General features: G+C 44.5%; 1 protein-coding gene across 4 annotated transcripts in view; it reads right to left on the reverse strand.

Moving 5' to 3' along the window:
- TENM4 (teneurin transmembrane protein 4) overlaps window positions 1-20,421 on the reverse strand; it is a 1,150,563-nt gene that overhangs the window by 110,093 nt on the left and 1,020,049 nt on the right. For all 4 annotated transcript variants that reach the window (XM_033948175.1, XM_033948174.1, XM_033948172.1 and 1 more), the window contains 3 exons: window positions 17,847-17,966; window positions 11,686-11,947; window positions 2,230-2,497 (listed from right to left, as the gene is read on the reverse strand). In XM_033948175.1, the coding sequence (XP_033804066.1) occupies window positions 2,230-2,497; window positions 11,686-11,947; window positions 17,847-17,966 (650 nt within the window). The remainder of the gene's footprint in view (window positions 1-2,229; window positions 2,498-11,685; window positions 11,948-17,846; window positions 17,967-20,421) is intronic.

A 20,421-nucleotide genomic window follows, 5' to 3' on the forward strand; every position in this document is an offset into this window, starting at 1 on the left:
GACAAGGTAGAGAAAGACAGGTTGTTCACCCTCTCCAAGGTAGAGAGAACGAGAGGGCACTCTCTAAAGTTGAAAGGGGATAGATTCCATACAAACGTAAGGAAGTTCTTCTTCACCCAGAGAGTGGTAGACAACTGGAACACTCTTCCGGAGTCTGTTATAGGGGAAAACACCCTCCAGGGATTCAAGGCAAAGTTAGACAAGTACCTGCTGAACCAGAAAGTATGCAGGTAGGGCAAATCAGTTAGGGTACTAGTCTTTGACTGCTGGGCATGATGGACCACTGGTCTGACCCAGCAGCGGCAATTCTTATGTTCCTATGTTCACAATTAACATAAAAGACGCTTAAAATTAAGCACCTAGATTGGCATACCTAGCTGCTCGACGCCTAACTTACTTCCTCCTTTTACAAAACCGCGCAAGAGGTTTTTAGCGCCGGCCGGGACACTGAATGCTTTGCGCTGCTCCGATGGTCATAGAGTTCCCGTCAGAGCAGCGCAGAGCATTCAGCACACCGGCCGGCAGCTAGGAATGCCAATCTAGGCGCTTTTGCTGCTATTTGATTGTTTTTTAGGTCTGTTTTGTATGATTAGGTTTTATGCTTTGAAGTTGATGTTTGTCTTTACAGTGTTTGAATGTTGATTATGTTTTGTTTTTTGTCATATTTTTAAATTGTATTTTTGTGTGATGATATGTATGCTACTTGTTACCCCCATAGAATTGTTGGATATGCAGGATATAAATTTTTTAAATAAATACATAAATCAATCAGTCAGGGCCCTTATGCATGAATTAGTACATTCTAGTTGCTAAACCATTTGGGAACAGTTAGCATGCTGATACGGTAGCAGTTAACATGTACAAATTCACACATTAACGGCTTAACACCCTCTAGGAAGAAAGCAAAGCTGCTTCTAATAATGTGCCAGTTGGTTCCAGGTAATATGCTCTAGATCAGTGGTCTCCAACTCCAACCCTTTGCAGGGCCACATTTTGGATTTGTCGGTACTTGGAGGGCCACAGAAAAAAATAGTTAATGTCTTATTAAAGAAATGACAATTTTTGAGGTAAAACTCTTTATAGTTTATAAATCTTCCCTTTTGGCTAAGTAATAAAGTAATATAGAAACATAGTAACATGATGGCAGATAAAGGCCAAATGGCCCATCCACAGCATCCAATATCTCCTCCTCTCCCTATTGGCTAAGGCTCTTAACATTTGCATCTCCTCTTCCTATAGGCTAAGGCCCTTTACACCTGCATTGTGATGTCATAGAACTTTATGGTTATAGAAACATAGTAATATGATGGCAGATAAAAGACTAAATGGCCCATCCACAGCATCTACTGTCTCCTCCTCTCCCTATTGGCTAAGGCTCTTAACATTTGCATCTCCTCTTCCTATAGGCCAGTGGTCTCAAACTCCAACCCTTTGCAGGGCCACATTTTGGATTTGTAGGTACTTGGAGGGCCACAGAAAAAAATAGTTAATGTCTTATTAAAGAAATGACAATTTTGCATGAGGTAAAACTCTTTATAGTTTATAAATCTTTCCATTTGGCTAAGTCTTAATAATAATAATATTGTCATTTATAGCTAAAGAGACAGATGATCAAGAAACTGTTTTATTTTACTTTTGTGATTATGATAAACATACCAAGGGCCTCAAAATAGGACCTGGAGGGCCACATGTGGCCCTCGGGCTGCGAGTTTGAGAGCACTGCTCTAGTTTGTTTCTTGCAAATAGTGATTTTCAAAGCACAGGTGCAGCAATGAGATGCAGTTTTTGATGACCAAAAATATGAAATCTACTGGACAAGAACCGAACCAGAGAGTCTCAGTGAACCGCAAAATCCTAGAACACATCACATGAGATTATTAAAAAAATAATGTGGTCATTTCTAATATCAATTTTTCCTCCGTTTCTAAATAAAATCAAGCCCCTCCCCTTTTACAAAACCGTAGTGTGTTTTTTTAGCACCAGCCTCAGCAGTAAGAACTCCGACGCTCATAGAATTCCTATGAGCGTTGGACCTGTTACTGTACCGCGCTAGTAGTGGGGGGGGAGGGTAAATGCCCATAAATTCCTGGCATCTTCGAAACTAAATTATGATTATGTAGATCTCTTTACATGCAAGATAAAGCGTCTGAGAACAAGCAAGTAAGGGCGGTTAGATGCAAGGGCTACAGGATGAACAATATTTCATGACAACACCAAAAGATGACCTACCAAAGGCTTCAGACAGCCCATACACTTTTTGGCTATAAACATCTGTCTTGTCCCAAATGAAGTAATAGGAGAGGTCCGGAGCAGCTGCAAACCATTTTCGGAAGAGACGACCCTCCACGGCTACCATGAGATGGACTTTCATGAGGTTGAAGGGGATGATGGGGTGAGTCAGTCCAATCTTCAAGACCGATTTATAGCCAGGAGTGCGACTGCTCAGGTAACTCAGCTTCATTTTGCTGCCAGGAATATTTATCTCATCTTGCAGGGCCTAAAGGATGAGTAAGAGCAAAGTGAGGCATTAAATCACTTGCTGAGCAGACAAGAAATAGCCCTCGAGTAGCAATTAATCAGACATTTATGTCTTTATAAAAGCTCTTGCAGAAGTAAAAGGAAAAAAAAAAAAAAACTTTGCTAGACATCAATTATAATATGGTACCACTTACAAAAGTGCTCCTGGAATCTAGAGAACGTATGCATTACCTTGGGTGCAAATTTTTTAAAAAAATGATTACAATGGCTTTCAAGGAAGTTGGAATTTGGTTTAATGGATATATTTAAAGCATATTGGAAAGCAAGGATGTTGGAGAACTGCCTTCATGCGAAGGCCTCCTGCCTGGTACATTACTTCAGGTCCATGACTGCTAATCTCCCCAGCTCAGAGGGCTGGGGGGGCTTTCCTTTGTTGAATGAATTCTGAGGGCATGTATAACCTGAAATTGGTTTGTACAAGAAGAGAAAAGTTGCCACATATGAAAGGAGTCTATATAGTTCAGAGAAACCAAATAAGGAAAAAAAAAAAGAAAAATGCTTGTTATAAAAAATAAATTGTTCTTTCTTATTTCCCTTCTGCACCCCCTGGACAATAATTGGAAAAAGGCAGAATGTGGGCTGGAAGAAAGCGCACAGGGGGCTTCCGAGGCTGAACTATATAATGCCATAGGGCCTGCAGCATGCGGCTACCAACCCTCAAACAGAATCAGTTCTAATTACTTGCCAGTACCAGGATTCACCCTGTGGTAGGCCTCAGGCAATCAAGCACATTGTCCTGTCCCCCCGTCCCCCGTAACAAAAAGATATTTTTAAACTCCCACAAATTGAGTCCAGGTAGATCCAGCAGAGGGTTAAGAGCAGGTAAGAATTCATGTCTAATATTGTTAACTACTCAGGAAATTAATTAATGAGTATGCTGTCCTGAAATCTAGTATATACCCTCCACTTATTACTTTCTCCTTATTCCCTCAGTGATTCAGTATACACTTCCCCCTCCCCATTCGCGGTTTCCCTACTCGCGATTCACATAATCGTGATTTTTTTTGGGGGGGGGAGGAGGGAAAAACCCCCATATTTTTGTCTTCCCCCCGGCATCCCAGCCTTACCTGGTGGGTCTAGCTCAGGGATCTCAAAGTCCCTCCTTGAGGGCCGCAATCCAGTCGGGTTTTCAGGATTTCCCCAATGAATATGCATTGAAAGCAGAGCATGCACATAGATCTCATGCATACTCATTGGGGAAATCCTGAAAACCCGACTGGATTGTGGCCCTCGAGGAGGGACTTTGAGATCCCTGGTCTAGCTGGTTTACGGGGCAGGAGCGATCTTCCTACGCTCCTGCCCCGTGCAGATAGCCATTAAAAAATGGCTGTGGGGAGTTCCCGTAGTCTCTCGAGAGACTACGGGAACTCCCCACAGCCATTTCTTAATGGCTATCTGCATGGGGCAGGAGCGTAGGAAGATCTCTCCTACCCCAAAAACCAGCTAGACCACCAGGTAAGGCCGGGATGCCAGGGGAAGGCGGAAGGGAGGCGGTGGTGGGTCAGAGCCGGATATTCGTGGTTTTTCACCATTCGCGGTCCGGCTCTGCTCCTATCCCCCGCGAATAACGAGGGAGAAGTGTATACTTGTGCTGATGCCTTCATTAGTAGTCAATAGTTCCCTGGTTTAACACCATACGGCGGTCTTTCACCTGTTTTTTTACATTTTTTTATATTATGTTATGTATTTCTTTGTATTTGTATTACAAAATTTCAATAAAAATTTTGAACTAAAACTCCTGCTGAGTGGAGGACGAGGCACGAGTGGTGGGAAGATCAGAGAGATTACTGTGAGCAGCATTGGTTTCTGGTCCCCCCTCTCCTCTTCCTGTTGGCACTTGATTTAGCTTGGGGGTCGTTGATTTTGCTCATTTGAGAGGGCCCCCCTCCTAAACATTTGGCCATAGGCACATGTCTGGTTTGCCTATGCCTTAATCCTGGCCCTTCTGTATCCAAGGGGCTGTAAAGCTATGGGGCCACACCTTAGTTATTAAGGCCCAAATTCTGTAACCAGCGCCTAAAGTTAGGCACCTGTTTCGGAGGCGCCCAACTAGATAGGCGCCTATCTAAATTGAAGAACAAGCGCAATTAAGCTTCTAATCAGCACTGATTGAAACCTAGGCGCCTATCAAGAAAGCGCAATTCTGTAACAAGGCGCCTCCACTCCCTCCTGCTGCCATGGCACCCCCCCGGTACCTATTCAAAATGGAGGGCCTTCCTCTTCCCAGTGCATTCTGAGATGCACTAGGAGGGGCCTAAGGCCCTGATTGGCTCAGAAGCCTAAGGCCCCTTCCAAGGGGCCGAGAGGTCGCAGCAACCATTTGCTGAGGCCTCCTACAAAGGGCAGGAACAAGGGTCCTTTGCTCCACAGTCTACTAGGGACATCAGGTAGCCCAGGGAGGCCAAAGTACACCTTGGGGTAATGGGGAGGCTCGTTCCAGAAGGAAGGGGCAATCTTTTTCCCGGACTAGGGGGAGAGGAAGCCAGGAAAGAGATGGGGTGCTCTCATAAGATGGCCCCCACTTGAATATTGGCTGGATCCGCATAAGCTCTGCCGGGGAGTCCACTTGAAATTAGCCCCCAGTATTGAGTGTTTGTGCCCGGACATGACCTGACACTGAATACTAAGGGCTAATCTAGCCGGTGATGGCCAGTGTTTAAAAAATCACTAACCACTACTGACTGAATATTGGGGGGAGGGGAGGGGAGGGGAGGAAAGAATTTTGGAGCTTTGCTCCTTAACTGGCTTGCCTTGGACATCCAGTTTTTTATAACCCAGCATTTAATTTGTGCAAACAGAACCAACGACACAATCAAGTTGCAAATCAGCCGCTTACAAGCATAAGGCTAAGGGCCATATATTTGGTATATTGCCTTCAATGGTACAACCAAAGCAGATTATACAGTGGTACTTTACATGCTGGTACTAACACATTCAAAGTCTTGAGAGATGCAGCTCTTACTGCTGTGAATCCTGCCAAAGACATATGCGTTTCCTGCAGCCTTCCAGGTTTGCCACAAAAGTCTTTTGCAAAACACTCTGTAAATTGTGAACGTCTGGCTCCAAAACAACTTATCCAAAATTGGGCTTTAGATCTCTATGAATGTTTACCCCAAGGCCACGCAGAAAAAACAGCCCACAATACAACTTATGCATGACGTTAGATGGCCCTTGGATTTTAAATGAGAACAGAGAACCTTCCCCCTTCCGGCATTCATAAACTGGGTCACGTTGTATATCGGTGAAAATATTTATGAAGAGAAGATGACGTGAGGAGAAAAAAAAAGAAGAAATTATTACTGAAAAATGCAAAATTGATTTGACACTGTTCCCTTTAAGATCCACTTTCTGATGCTTTACAGTATCAATCCTGAGAGTATTAGTAGTATTATCGTCTTATTATTTTATTTATATATATACCACTTTCCTCCAAAGTACCCAATATATCAAAGAAGCCCATTGCTGGGCAGAAGAACCATGCTAAACTTAAATGAATCAGATCTCTCTTTAGGGACTTAAGCCAGGATAAAAAAAGAAACCTATGGAAGACAGACAAGAAGAGAGATTGGATGGAAGAGGAGAACTGAAAGAGGAGATGATTGTAAAAACAGGGCAATAAGGGGGTCCTTTTACCAAGCCGCGGTACAAAGTGGCCTTAGAGCGCCTCTTATGCATCAAGGCCATTTTTTCCAGAGCCGTTATCAATGGCATTTCCCCTAGCTTTTGTATTAAAGGCCATGCGCCAATATTCCTATTAACGTGTGGCCATTTTGTCGAATTCCGCAGGCGGTAAGGGCCGGATTCTGTATAGGACGCGTACGTTAGGCGCCGTTGTGCTCCCTAATTATGGACACCTAGCAACATCTAACTGAAATCCTCAAGCAACCCAACTTGTTTTAATTAGCTCAAATGGCATGGTAATTGAAGTTAATTGATATATTAAAAAAAATTTAACTAATTAAGAGTTCCACGCGGAACGCAAAGCAACACCTAGCAACGCCTAAGTCGAGGCGCCTTCCGACGCCTACCTGAAAAGTAGGCTTGGTTAGAGGCGGAGAATAGGTGTGGTTGACTTAGGCATCGCTAAGCATCCGGGTTAGGTATACTAACCCAAGTAAAACCTGGCCTAATGTACTGGCACTGTTAGGTGGGATGCCTAGAGGTTGATGATCACCGCACAGAGCAGCACCTACAATGGCACCGTTTCTAAAATCTGGCCCTAAGAGCTCACGTGCTATCTGTATGCACACAGTAATTTAGCTTTGCTAACAGGTTAATGCAGGAATGCCTACTCCCTGCCCCCGACACGTCCACTGCAAAAATATTTTTTAGCACGTGGTTAATGTGCATACATTTGGTAGTTACCAAAGGACACCTGAGCACGTCCTGTGGTATGTCATTTTAGGCTTGGAATACGAACAGGAGAATCTGCCTTCACAACCGTGAATAGCAAAAAAAAAAAAAACCCAACAAAAGTGACCCATGGTGTTCAGTCTCTTTTTATTGTGATTGACTCGACATGATCGTGTTTCGGCCCACAGGGGCCTGCCTCAGGAGTCTTGTAGTTAAATCGTGATAAGACAGAATCACGATGCTCTTTTACTCATCATGGACAGCAGCACACGTTGGTTCTCCAAGCGAGCAGTTCAGCCTCATACGAGTAAAAGAGCATTAGCGTGATAAATTAGCACCTATCATAGCCTGAGGCTTTTTCCTCCATTTCTCTGCCCCCCAAAAGCCTTTGGCCATCTCGAGACCTCTCTGCAAAAAAAAAAAAAAAAAAAAAAAAAGCCTTTGGTAGATTTTTCTTTAAATCTGCCGTCCTTGTGGCACACGTCTATTTGCTCTCTGTAATTCACCTGATCTCTCAGCAAAGTTGTACTCGCTGGGCTCTCTACTGCCATTTCCTGCTTTCCTATTTTGTATGTGCGATATTTGCCACTGTATTTCTTGATTTTTAAATTTATGCCTGTGAAAACCTGATAACCCTAGGCAACCCTATATAGCAGGACCCCATAATGTGTCCTCCACGTTCAGTCAGATGAACACTCTGGAGTCCCTGCTTATAACCTGATCCTGCCTACAGTGTGTGGTAAAGGCGATAGACTTGTCTATGAGTCATTGATCAGAGGTTGTGTCCTTAAGGAAAGGAAAGAGAAAGGGATGGGATTTGATATATCAACCAGATTTTATCAACAGACTTTTAATTCCCTATAATACATTAAAATCTCTTCGTTCAACATCTCAGAATCTTCTCGTCATGCCTTCTTTAAAATTGATTAATACGTTGCGCTCCAATAATTTTGCCGTCACTGCCCCTACTCTCTGGAATTCGCTGCCTAACCACTTGCGTGGTGAATCCGATTTAAAACAATTCTTGTTCCAGGACGCCTTTGGATAACAACTGTCCTTTTAAGGACAAAATTAAAGTAAACTGTTCCTTTTTACCCTAACCGATTGTACTTTCCTTTTATGTTGCACTTTTCGATAACGATTGTAGTTCTTCCCCACCTTCCTTTTGTTTGAAGTAGGTCCAAACGTTTTATCTGTGCTTTATTATGACACTTGGATTTTATCCAGTATCCCTTGTTTTTATATGTTTTTACGTTTTAATATGTTTTTATGTAATTTTATATTGTACACCGCTTAGAAACCTGATTAAGCGGTTTAAAAAATCTTTTAATAAACTTGAAACTTGATATTATACAGGTACTTATTTTGTACCTGGGGTACTGGAGGGTTAAGTGACTTGGCCAGAGTCACAAGGAGTTGAAGTGGGAATCATCAGGTCCAATTAATACAAAATACCGCGGTGAAACTAATCTATCACGCAAAAAAAAAATTTGACCACGTTACTCCTCTCCTCCGTACAGCCCACTGGCTGCCCATTACACATCGTCTCCTACTTACTTTCAAAACAAAACATTCCCACTAACCAGCTTTTATCGATAAACTTCTAATTCCGTCTGCATTCTGTAGGACTCTTCGATCTAGTCATCAAAATCTCCTCATTCCCTTGATAAGAGAACTCTTCTACGACACCACTCACTCATCCATTTTCTCTGTTACAGCTCCCACCTGTTACAGCTCCTTCCTGCTGATCTTCGCTTAGAAAACTCTTTAGATAAATTCAAAACTTTCCTTTTTAAAGATGCCTATACCTTGTCAACCCTGATCTTGACAACTACTCTTTTATAAAACCTCTTTGACAACTAAAATGCTTCTTTTGAAGTGACCTCCCCCTTACCAATTGTCCTTCACTCCCTTTTTTACCTCCCTTTACTTTTCCATTTTGATGTACAGTGGTACCTCGGTTTACGAGTGCACCGGTTTGCGAGTGTTTTGCAAGACGAGCAAAACATTTGCAAACTTGGTGCGAGCTTGCCTCTCTCTACGAGCGCCCCCACCCGCGACCCTGCATCCCCCCCAGCTCGCGTCTGCCCCCCCTCCCCCCCCCCGCGATCCTACATCCCATTCTCAGATTCAGAATCTCGGAGAGAGCGAGACCAGAAGGCTTTGAGCATGCACAAATGTTCAAAGCCAGTCCAGCCCGGCCCAGCCCAGAAGAGGGAGGATCTCCGATGCACCACCCAGCCCAGGCCGTGCCAGAAGAGGGAGGATCTTCGGGCACCGGCACTGGTGCCCAGTCGGGGTAAGGGATGTCATTCCCGTGCTCGGGGGGGGGGGGAGGGATGTAGAATCGCGGTGGAGGTGGGGCAATGCGAGTGGGGAGGAGGATGCCGGATCGCGGGGAGGGATATGGAAAAGCATCGGTGGCCTCAAGGGGGGGAGAATGGAGCAGCGCCGGTAGCCTCGGGGGGGGGGGGAGGAGGAGGTGGAACTAATCAAAGCGAGTTTCCCTTACTTCCTATGGGGAAACTTGCTTTGATATACGAGCAATTTGGTTTACGAGCATGCTTCTGGAATGAATTATGCTCGTAAACCAAAGTTCCACTGTATTTAATAATTTTCCTCTCCCCTTGTTTTCCTTCTGTATCATATATGTATATGCGTTAAGTGCTTCTCTCTTTTTAGCTTAACCATGTTTTTATTTAAAAAATGTTTGTACTCTATTTTATTGTTAACCGTTTAGATACTTGTATGATAAAATGGTATATCAAAAATAAAGAAAACTTGAAACTTAAACCCAGCTCCCCTGGCTCTTAGGCCACTGCATTAACCATTAGGCAATCTAAAAGGCCTACAAACCATCGCCAGGCATCTTCTTATGCCCTTCCACAGGAGCCCAGGACAATCCTACACCAAGAGAGTGCTGTTATTTCCAAGGCAGCTACCCTTAAATTCACAGTTAAGGTCTAAGCAAGGAGAATCGAGAAAAGAGAGACCCAATGGGGTGTAGGCCACAGGAGCAGCCCCGAGAGACCCCAGAAGCCGAAGGCACAAAGGTCTCGGCTTAGGAGTGCTGGAGGCTTCATCTGTCTTGTGAGTGGGACCAACAAGTTGTTTCTCGTCTTTGCCAGGACTTGCATCCTAAACATCCTACTTCGCGATGCTTGCCGTTTCGAGATTTTACCGTCACTCTCTTGGTGACAAGAGCAACGTTCTCCAGTTTTCTATCTCCAACTGAGAGGTATACCGTGAAGGAGTTTTGGACTTTTGGTACAGTATAACTAGCCAGAGCACGAGACAGAGACTATGCCAGCTTTAAGGTTCAAAGGTTACACTGAATTGTTGCAAATATTTTGCAAATACCAGAGAAGGAAACTAAGATGTCCAGCTTGAGACCTAAAGGAAGAGAATACCCAAAGAATTACTTCATGTCTCAGGACATGAACTACTGATTCCTTGGGACTGAGTGAATTGACACTTTGCATTGCTTTTACCCTATTTTGGATTGTAAATATGTAATCTGGGGAGTTCTATTCAAAATTCCTTTAGTGCACATGTGACTTTTTGAGAGCTTTGCCTCCATTCATCCATCAGGATCCTTTATGTTAGGTGTGCTGGCGGTTTTACTGTGGTTTTACCCTTATTTATCTGAGTGCAGGTGCCTTTTTCTTTTATGGTCAAATCTGTTTTTATTGTGACTGAAGACAGAAAATACAACCAACACAGTCCAAAGCGAACAATAATCAACAAATCACAACATTTTCTAAGAGAATACAGCTCATCGCAGCCCACCCAAACTCGTCCCGTCCAACCAAAACTAAGAACCCCCCACCCCCAAGAATAGAGAAGGCGACCGAAAAGGTCTCAGACACTCCAGAGGCCCGGACTCTTCCCATGTGCCTTCTCTGGTACAATGGAGCAATTGGTCCTTGACTTGCTGGGAGCTTTCAGAGGTCTACCTAAAGGGGATCCCCCTCTGGTGTCGTAAGGTGTGTCTCCTTGCTTGCAAATGTATTTTACAATCTTGGACTGTATCCGAACCACCGTCCTTTTGGGGCTGGAGATCTTTGGTGCATACTTTGGCCTTGTGGGAGACCCGTGAGGCAATGGGCCACTCGCGCAGATGTAGTCTTTATTTTGCTCATTTGGGGCGCTTACTTGACTTCTTTATCACCTCGAGGTCGTAGCCTCATTCTGAATACTTTCTCTTAAGAAGTCTGCTGGATGTAGGGCTTCTGCTTGGGACCAGATACTGTACTTTATTTTAATTTATTTTTTTCAGTGCCTTTTTTTTTTTTTTTTTTTTTTTTTTAAAGTGGTACCCATGAGGCTACCATCACTTCATTAAGTGAGAGGCCCTACTAAATGGAATGTCTGAATGTCTGAGCTACAACATGTTTGGCTAATTCCTATATCGGTAAAGGGAAACATTTACAATCTGGGACAAATTTCGATTTCTCTTGGATCAACAGGGGGCTCTAGGGTTTGGCACAACAAAAAAAGAATACTCAAGAGAAGCACGGAACAGCTATGTAAAATTTGTAGTTTCAACATTTATAATCCTATATGAATTTCTACAGGGTGGGGTTTTGTGGTTTTTTTTTTTACTAAACTTATGCAAAACGTAAATAATACAGAATCTGCTATAAAATCTATTGCTAGAGTTATTATAGACCGAGACGTTGGACCTTTCTCCACAGGTAGAACGCCAGTAAAAATAAATAAAGAAATAAGTCACTCATCGGGCAATCGTTAAAGCAGAAGAGCTAGAATATTTTCTGCAAGGTGATTCATTACCTGGATTTCTGGAACGATTGGACCTTTCTCTGAACAGGAACTGGCAAAGGCTGAGAGAGGTGCTGGAAAGACGACCGGGTTGGGGCGGGCGAAGTTGCTGAGGTCACAGCTTGGAATGTCGTTCTCTTCGTGCCTCATGATGATGGTTTCCATGACAAAGAAGCGATCCCATGGCAGCCAGAGGGTGTGCTCCTGCGTGATGAATGGAGCCCGCTCGAAGTGCAAGGTGATGGAAATGCCACCATTGGTGACAAGGTCAAAGCTGCAAAAAAGAAATTGCATTCCAAAAAAATCAATATAAACCTTAGAGACAACAAAACAGCTGCACACCACTGCTTCACATAACAAGAAGGAAGAGGAAATGGTAGAAACAATTTCTTTTAGTATTCCAACAAGTGTCCAAATTCTATAAACAGCGTCCTGATTGTAGGCGGCAGTAGGCGTCCTACTGCTATCTAACCAGCCAATTGGGATGCATGTTTTTAAAAAAAAAAAAAACAACCTGAGGCAGGCCACTTACACTGCAGACATGGGATGCTTAAGCTTGCCCAAGGCTGGGCTTGGGCTCACCCGGAATTGGCCTTAAGTGAGCTTAAGTGGCCCTAGGCTTCTCCCTAGGGCCATGGTAGGTGCCTGAAAATGTAGGCCTTTGCAAACCTGGCCTACATTTCAAATAGACACAGCCACTAAACTAATCACAGCAAGGAACTCTCCCTGTTACCATCAGCTCAGCAGCCGCAACAGGAAAACCCCCGACCCCCACTGCAAGTCGGCCGGCAAGAGGGATGCCCACTCCCTCCTGCCGCAAACTGCAAAACAATCCCCAGCAGGAGGGATGCCCACTTCCTTCTGCCAGCACCCCCCCCAACACACACACACAACACTCCCCCCTGCCCAACACACACAACATCCCCGGCAAGGCGCATCAACAATCCTTGCAATGCTGAAGATATCATCTTACTGGCTGAAAGTGAAGACAATCTGATTAATTCTGAAACATCCGATTACATAGGATGTAATATTCAGCCTATAGTGATCAACGTTTTTTGAATGTCGCCTACAGCTATGGGCTGAATTGATCCCAGATATTCAATACTGGGCTATGTCCAGGAACAGGCATAGAATGTCTGGGGTACAACAGTTACCTGGAAGTTATCTGTAATCGGCCGATATTGAGATCAGTCTGTGGTTAGCTTGATGGACGAAGTTAGAACAGCCTTTTTGCTGTTCTAATTTTATCCACTTGCTTCATTTGTTAGTAGACTGAATTGCTACTAACCTGTTAAGTGCTGGCTCCACCTAAGGACCCCCCCCCTCTCCCCCACCAGACTGATCCAGCACTAACCAGACAATGCCGGGGCGGTCATGGGCAATATCCAGCAGCACTACCCACTGAATACTTCTGGATGGTCAGCTTCCTGCCCGATTAACTCCTATTGAATATAAACCCTAATCTCAAAACGAGCCTTCATCTTAATGTGAAGAAGAACAACGATCTTGACAATTTTATCCTAGATGAGAGAATAACCCAAATAGAGAACTTCAGCCTTGCTTGAGCCAAATCCAAACGAATAAATAATGAGACAATAAGCAGTCAGGAGATTCACTGACGTATCACTCTTGACAGAATGGCTATGAATGACCTAAACGAGATTTCCAAGTGCAGAGATGTATCTGTGCATATAAAGATTCAACTTGTCCGAGCCAAGGCGTTTTCAATAATGTTGTATGGATGTGAAAGTTGGACAGTGAAGACGAAGCCAGGGAAAAAATTGACACCTTTGAATTATGGTGCTGGAGATGAAGAGTGTGCAAAGTTGAAGAGTGTACTAATCAATTGGTATTGGAGATCAAACCTAAGCTTTTCTTGGAAGCTCAAAAAACAAAACATTTAAACTTTCATACGTTGGGCACATCAAGTGAAGAGAAAGATCATTGGAGGAAGACATCAAGCTTGGCAAAGTTGAAGGGTCAACACAAAGCAGGGAGGCCAACAATGCGATGGATCGATAGATTAACAGTAGCTATAGAGGCTATTCTATCAACAATGTGCTAACTAATGACCAAGCACAGCTCAAAGCAACTATTCAGAAGGTCTTCTTCAGTTGACACCAACTTGACCACAACAAATGCGCTCTAAAGGTAGGAAAAGCTCGTATGTATACAAGTCTACATTTGAACTTGACTAGATTAAATGAACAGGTCTGCACTTGGAGCTTATGGTCCCTAATGATATTCCCCAATCAGGCATGAAGTGTGAGTCTTTTGACAGAAACCTGCTATTTCATTTTCACGCTTTTGCTTCTCTTGTTCAGGATAAGGAAACAAATCCTTAGTGTCTGTGCAGAGACAGACTGCTGGAGTGTCGGAATAAGTAAAGCTGTTTCGGCATTTCCAGCGTGGGTGTTCACAGTTATTAAGCATGGGGCAACTCAATCAGGAAGAATTATTTTTATGCATTTATTACATTTTTTTGTCCTATTCTGAAACCAAGGAGAAGAAAAAACTGCTGTTCTTGTCCCAGTGTATACATTTTTTTTCCGTTTCGCTGGAATTTTTCTGAACTGGACCAAATCCTGAAAATGCGGTCAATTTAATGCTCCAGTTCCCTGACTGAATAACTCGTGTCCAAATAGAGGAAAAATCGGCTGCCTAAGAGGCAGCGTCATGATTTGACATCCAAGCTCCTCACGTGGACCATGGTTGTCATGGCAGCCGGGAATCTCGGAGAAAGTGATGACTATGACTCAGCCCTGACAGTTTGACTAATGCTGTCAGATGTAATTATTTTAAAGCATTTAATCAAAAACTGTTATGGAAGGTCGGAGAACACATTTGGGCGGAACTCTTTAAAAATCATCGGGCGCCGCAGACCTCACTCACTGCAACAGCGGGGAGAGCAATTTCAGCTTTCTGATAAATTGTTTCTTTTCTAGGTGTCTAAATGTCTGTGTAAAGATTTGGAAATGTCATCTGTACACACACAGGTCCCTAAATCTGCCTTGGGAATGCCTACTCTCGAGGCATGTGTGTGTCTATTTTGCTTGGGATTTTGGTCAAGACTTTTCAGCAGTAGCTAAAGGCCACTTATATTAAGGTTATCGGGTTTTTAGCTTGCAAATCTGGAACACCTTGGTGGGGTTGGTTGAGACCAGGTAGGACAGTGGTCTCAAACTCGCGGCCCGGGGGCCACATGCGGCCCGCCAGGTACTATTTTGAGGCCCTCAGTATGTTTATCATAATCACAAAAGTAAAATAAAACAGTTTCTTGATCATATCTCTTTAGCTATAAATGACAATATTATTATTAAGACTTAGCCAAAAGGAATGATTTATAAACTATAAAGAGTTTTATCTCATGCAAAATTGTCATTTCTTTAATAAGACATTAACTATTTTTTTCTGCGGCCCTCCAAGTACCGACAAATCCAAAATGTGGCCCTGCAAAGGGTTTGAGTTTGAGACCACTGAAGTAGGACAAGGTGGGTCAAATGGGTGGGCCATGATAGGTGGGGAGTGGAGCTTTCCAGTGGCAATTTTTTCACCAGAAAATTTATAATCTTAACCCTTTCAGGACCATAAGGATCGTAGGCCAATTTTTGTGGTTTTGACGACATTTTTATGGTAAAAAGGGCTTGCAGATGCCAAAAAATTGATTTTTTTTGTGAAATATCATTATTTTTATTTAAAAAAATCACACTTCTGGCTTATGGACAGTGTGGCAAGTGAATCTTCTCGTCAATCTGGCAACGACGCTAATGAATGAATGTCGGAACCAGTTTGTTTACATAAAGGCAGTATCATATGGAATCCGTACATATCAAATTTAGAACTGTAGACTATCCCAATCAAAATTGATAGGATTTTAAAGTTATGGGACAAATAGGTCCCTTGATCCTGAAAGGGTTAACTCCTCTCTCCTATACCATTTCAGTTCTGCCATCTCTATCCCTGTGTACCCTTTCCAGTCCTGCCATACAGGGGCATAATAAGGGGGGGGGGGAGGGGAGCGGTCCGCTCCGGGTGCTGTCTTCCACACGTGTGTGCCCCTTGCCTTCCCCTGTACCTTTTTTTTGCTTCCCTGGCACGAGGTTGCTGCCTGCATCGGTGCACTCTCTGACGTCACTTGCGGGACCCGCGCCTAGGAAGTGATGTCAAAGGGCGAACTGACACCGATGTGGGCATGCTGCTCACACCGGAGAAGTAAAAAGATACGAGGAAAGGGAAGGGGGGGGCGTGCATGCACAGCAGGGGGGGCACGAAGAGGGGTGCCACTGCCCCGGGTGCAGTTCACCCTTACCACGCCACTGCAGCCATATCCACTTCTCTCTCTCCGCACTTCTTTTCAGTCCAGCCATCTTTACCTCTCTCTTCCCTCTTCCAGCCCAACATCTACAACTACTAGTTATTATATCTATGGCGCTACCAGACGTACGCAGCGCTGCACAGAATCACAAAGAGTAAGAAAACAGTCCCTGCTCGGAAGAGCTTACAATCTAAACAGCCAAAACAGACAAACAGGATGTCATGGATACAGTTAAGGGAAACGGTTAGTTGGAAGGCAGAGGGAAGTACAGGACAATCGAGCCATTGTGACATCACTGATGAGGTTGGCTCTTATTGGTGGAATGAGGCATTATGACATCACAATCTCAGCTCTGCTTTCCAAAGACTGAAACTCTTCACACTACTATGAATTATTTCTATAGCACTACCAGACGCACGCAGCGCTGTACAGAGTCACAAAGATGACAGTCCCTGCTCCAAAGAGCTTACAATCTAAACAGGCAAGACAGACAAACAGGATGTCAGGGATACAGTTAAGGGGAACGGTTAATCAGCGGGCTGGGTTGGAAGGCATAGAAGTAGGGTTAAGGATTGAAAGCTATATCAAAAAGGTGGGTTTTCAGTCTGCTTTTAAACAAGGGAAGGGGCTTGACAGACAAACTCGGGCAATTTATTCCAGGCATATAGGGGGCAGCTAGATGAAAGGAACGAAGTCTGGAATTCTCTCCCCTTCAGATCTCCCTTTACAACTCCCAGCAACTTTCTTCCATTTATAACACAGAAGTACAGTGCTGCGATGCAGAGGCTCTCCTCAAACACACTTTGGGCCAGACTCTGCAAATGGCGCCTAAAAAGATCGGCGCCTTATTGCATGTCAGTCACACTTAGGCACCTATTATAGAATTGAGCCTAACTTCAAACTCAGGCCCCTGTAATGTAGGCCAGGGCTTTAAAGGCTTACATTATAGGCGCCTGCGTCCTTTAGAGAATATCGCCTAATGGCGACTAAGATTTTCTCCACCCCTAAATATGCCTACTTTGGTGTTAGGTGCCACACGATAGCCACCTATCATTCGTTGAATCACACCTAAGAAGATGGGCACCTAACTACCAATTAAATGTTATTTATTTATTTTAATTATGAGTCTTAGATGTGTCCCGTCCCCATTGCACATCAGAAGGGGACAGGACCTGGCTATGACACACAACGTGGTGGAAGAGAAAGTGGAGTAGTAAGGAGGTGCGAGGGGGGCGGTCAGCCCTGGATGCAGTCTTCTTCGGGGCACTGGCACCACTCAACTTGTGGATGTTTCATTGACTATTTTATTCCAGTAAAGTCTACATCAGCAGCATCAGTTTCCACAATTGTTAATTTTGGGTCCTGATTATAGGCATCCTACCGCCATCTAACGGACCAATCGGGATAAAAAAAATTTGATGTGGTGAAACACTCATACAATGTATGTGCCCGACTCGCGCCTACGGAGGCAGCTAGGCATGCCTACGGAAGCCTAAGGTCAGTGTAGGTGTGGCATATGCCGGAAGTGGCCTTGGGCGTCCATAGGCATCCTTAGGCGCTTCCGTAGGTGCGAGTCAGACGCCTTAAATGTAGGCCTTTAACATTTAAGGCTTCTGTACAAAAAACCCCCAACATACGTGATTCTGGACGCAGCGCCTACCGGTGACTGACACGTGGTAGGTGTCTGTTTTGTAGGCCTGTACCGCGGCAGGCACCGTTTCCAGAATCAGACCCCTATATGTTCACTGGCCACTGGTGACCACGTAACTTCTTCGGAATATTGGCTGATAACAACCAAAAAAAAAAAAAATCTTTTGTCGTTCAATACAGCTTCAAATGAGCGACGCTCTCTTACCTGCCGTCCTGTCTGCTGATGGTGTAACCAAAAGTTGGCAGACCGACAAAACTGATGTTTACACCTACGAGTGGGGTCCCGTCGGCCGTCATCACCTGACCCCGGATCACACAAACATGCCTGTACAAAGGAAAGAAAAAAATAAAAAAGATTCAGTCTGATTGGAGAAAAATGTCACCAGCGATAGAGGTTTGTTTTAAATGTCAGGATGTGAAGATGATGAGGATACACGCTTTTAACATTCTCACTATTACGACACATTTGACTGGCATTTTCTGGAACAAAAGAAGCTGAGAACGCAACCAACAGCTCAGCGACAGGGAGACAATTTTACCAACATGTAAATCTGAGAGGTGAGCGCGAACTTGACAATGACAAGCAGAAGGATTCAGGAACAATGCGACTATTAACTCATTCTGCACTAAATTCTCAAAATGAGGCTAAATCCCGAAAGCCAAGCATAAATTTATTAGGTTAAACCTGCATTAAAAAAAAAAAAAGTGCCACCGGAAACTTTTCACACAGAATTATGGCGTTTGCCTTCTGGAGGCTTCCATTTCGGTTCACACGGCGTTACGTCACGTAGTGGGGGCATGACACATTATTTCGCACCCTAGGGCAGTGGCATCAAAGAGTGCCTGGAGCTATAATTAGTGCGAGTTGTGTCACCGCTGGCTGAAAATTCTGACAGCACACACGCCACAGGCTCGGTGTGTGCTCCGAAAGCTTGTGTGTTCATCCCACACTGCATTTTTACTCCCAGCCCTGCCGTCAGAGGTTGGATTTTGGAACAGGTACATTATTTCTGCAGAGTGGGAGAAATGACTTGAGAAATGTAGACAGCTATATTTTTGTCACCTAGCTTTACTGGGAAGTGTCATGATTGCAACAGGAGGAAGCCTGCTCTTCTCCACTTCAGATGCCTGTCCTTGCTGCAACCTAAGGCAAATGTGAGACGAGCAGAGAAGTTTATTTTAGCCAGGAAAAATTAGGACTTGATAAAATCCAGCTCTACGTAATTCCAGAGAAGGTTATTTAAATGACACCCTGGCAGTTCTTAGGACAGAAAGGCCTACGCAACTTTCAGATTATGAAGGCCCGAGCCATAACAGAAATAAGGAACCACAGGAGAGCAAATCAGTCACCTTGACTGGAAGGATGTTTGGTAATGGATAAAGGATGTTGGATCTTGGTAAGAAAGAGGGAGGAAAGGGACAGGACAGTTTGCTCTTGCGGGGAGGGGTGCGGAGAATACCCATAAGGCTAGGGGCTGAGAAAATGAGTAATTTGGGCTGACAAATGGGTCACATGCAAGGGATGAACTATGAAAACAAATCCTACCAGGAAGTCACTACTAGGTTGATTTCCTCCCCCTCCCCCCCCCCCCCCACACACCTTTGTCATTTTAGGTTCTGTCCCCACTTTTCTTTCTTTCCTTGTAATTGAGATTTTTTTTCTTATTTCCTTTTCATTTAAACCAAATAGAAGCACTTTGGAGGTACTGTGTGATATAGCAAGCCCTTAGAAATGAATAAACAAAAAAAGCAAATGCAGCTATAGGGCCAGAACAGGATGAGCCTTACCCCCCTCCCCCCGCTTCGCTAAGTAAATCTACCCCTATACTACTAGGGAGGTCTCTGACTTCTATAAGGGCAACACTACCATTGCAGCCATCTCAGGAAGGGGAATGATGTACCTAATTGGTATACACTAGAGAATGACACGGTGGCGGTTTACCCGCGGCCACCGCATTTTAGCCGCGGGTCACCCGCCGAAAACGGGGAAGAAAACTAGCAGTCGCTGCGGCGACGGGGACAAGGCCATTCACCGCCCGCGGGGCGGTGAATGGTCTTGTCTCCGCAGTGAGGTATCAAGGATCGCGCGGTCCCCGCAGCCACCGCCCGCCCGCCCGCCCGTAGCATTTAGCCAGCTCCCTCCCTCCACCTCACCTTAAATTTCGAGTTTTCTGGCTTCCTTTTTTCCGAGCCGCACGTGTTCAAAAATCCGTGCACGCGCGGCTGCGCGAGTCAATCAATCTTCTCCTCTGACGCAACCGGAAACAGGAAGTTGCAGGAGAGGAGAAGTTTGATTGACTCGCGCAGCCGCGCGTGCACGGATTTTTGAACATGTGCGGCTCGGAAAAAAGGAAGCCGGAAAACTCGAAATTTAAGGTGAGGTGGAGGGAGGGAGCTAGCTAAATGCACGGCTTTTTGAACGCGTGCGGCTAGGGAAAAAGGAAGCCGGCAAACTCGGAACGAATATAAGGTGAGGTGGAGGGAGGGTGGGGGCTGCTGGACCATTCTTCATTACTTTGCCATACTAATTCCATTCTATGTTAGGTGCCACGGACTCAGATTCGAGTCCTAGCGATGATGAGTTAAAAATCCAAAAGAAGCCAACTTCTAAATCCAGTGGTTAGAGCTACACTACACTCCTTGTGACCCTGGGCAAGTCACTTAATCCCTATTGCTTCTGACACAATGGGCAGTTCCAAAGACCAAGACTGGCCAGTGTCAAAGACAGGATGCTGAGCTTGATAGACCCTTAGTCTCCACTGTTTTTAGTGATCAACAAA

The sequence above is a fragment of the Geotrypetes seraphini genome, chromosome 6 (genome assembly GCF_902459505.1).
Source record: "Geotrypetes seraphini chromosome 6, aGeoSer1.1, whole genome shotgun sequence".
NCBI lineage: Eukaryota > Metazoa > Chordata > Amphibia > Gymnophiona > Dermophiidae > Geotrypetes > Geotrypetes seraphini.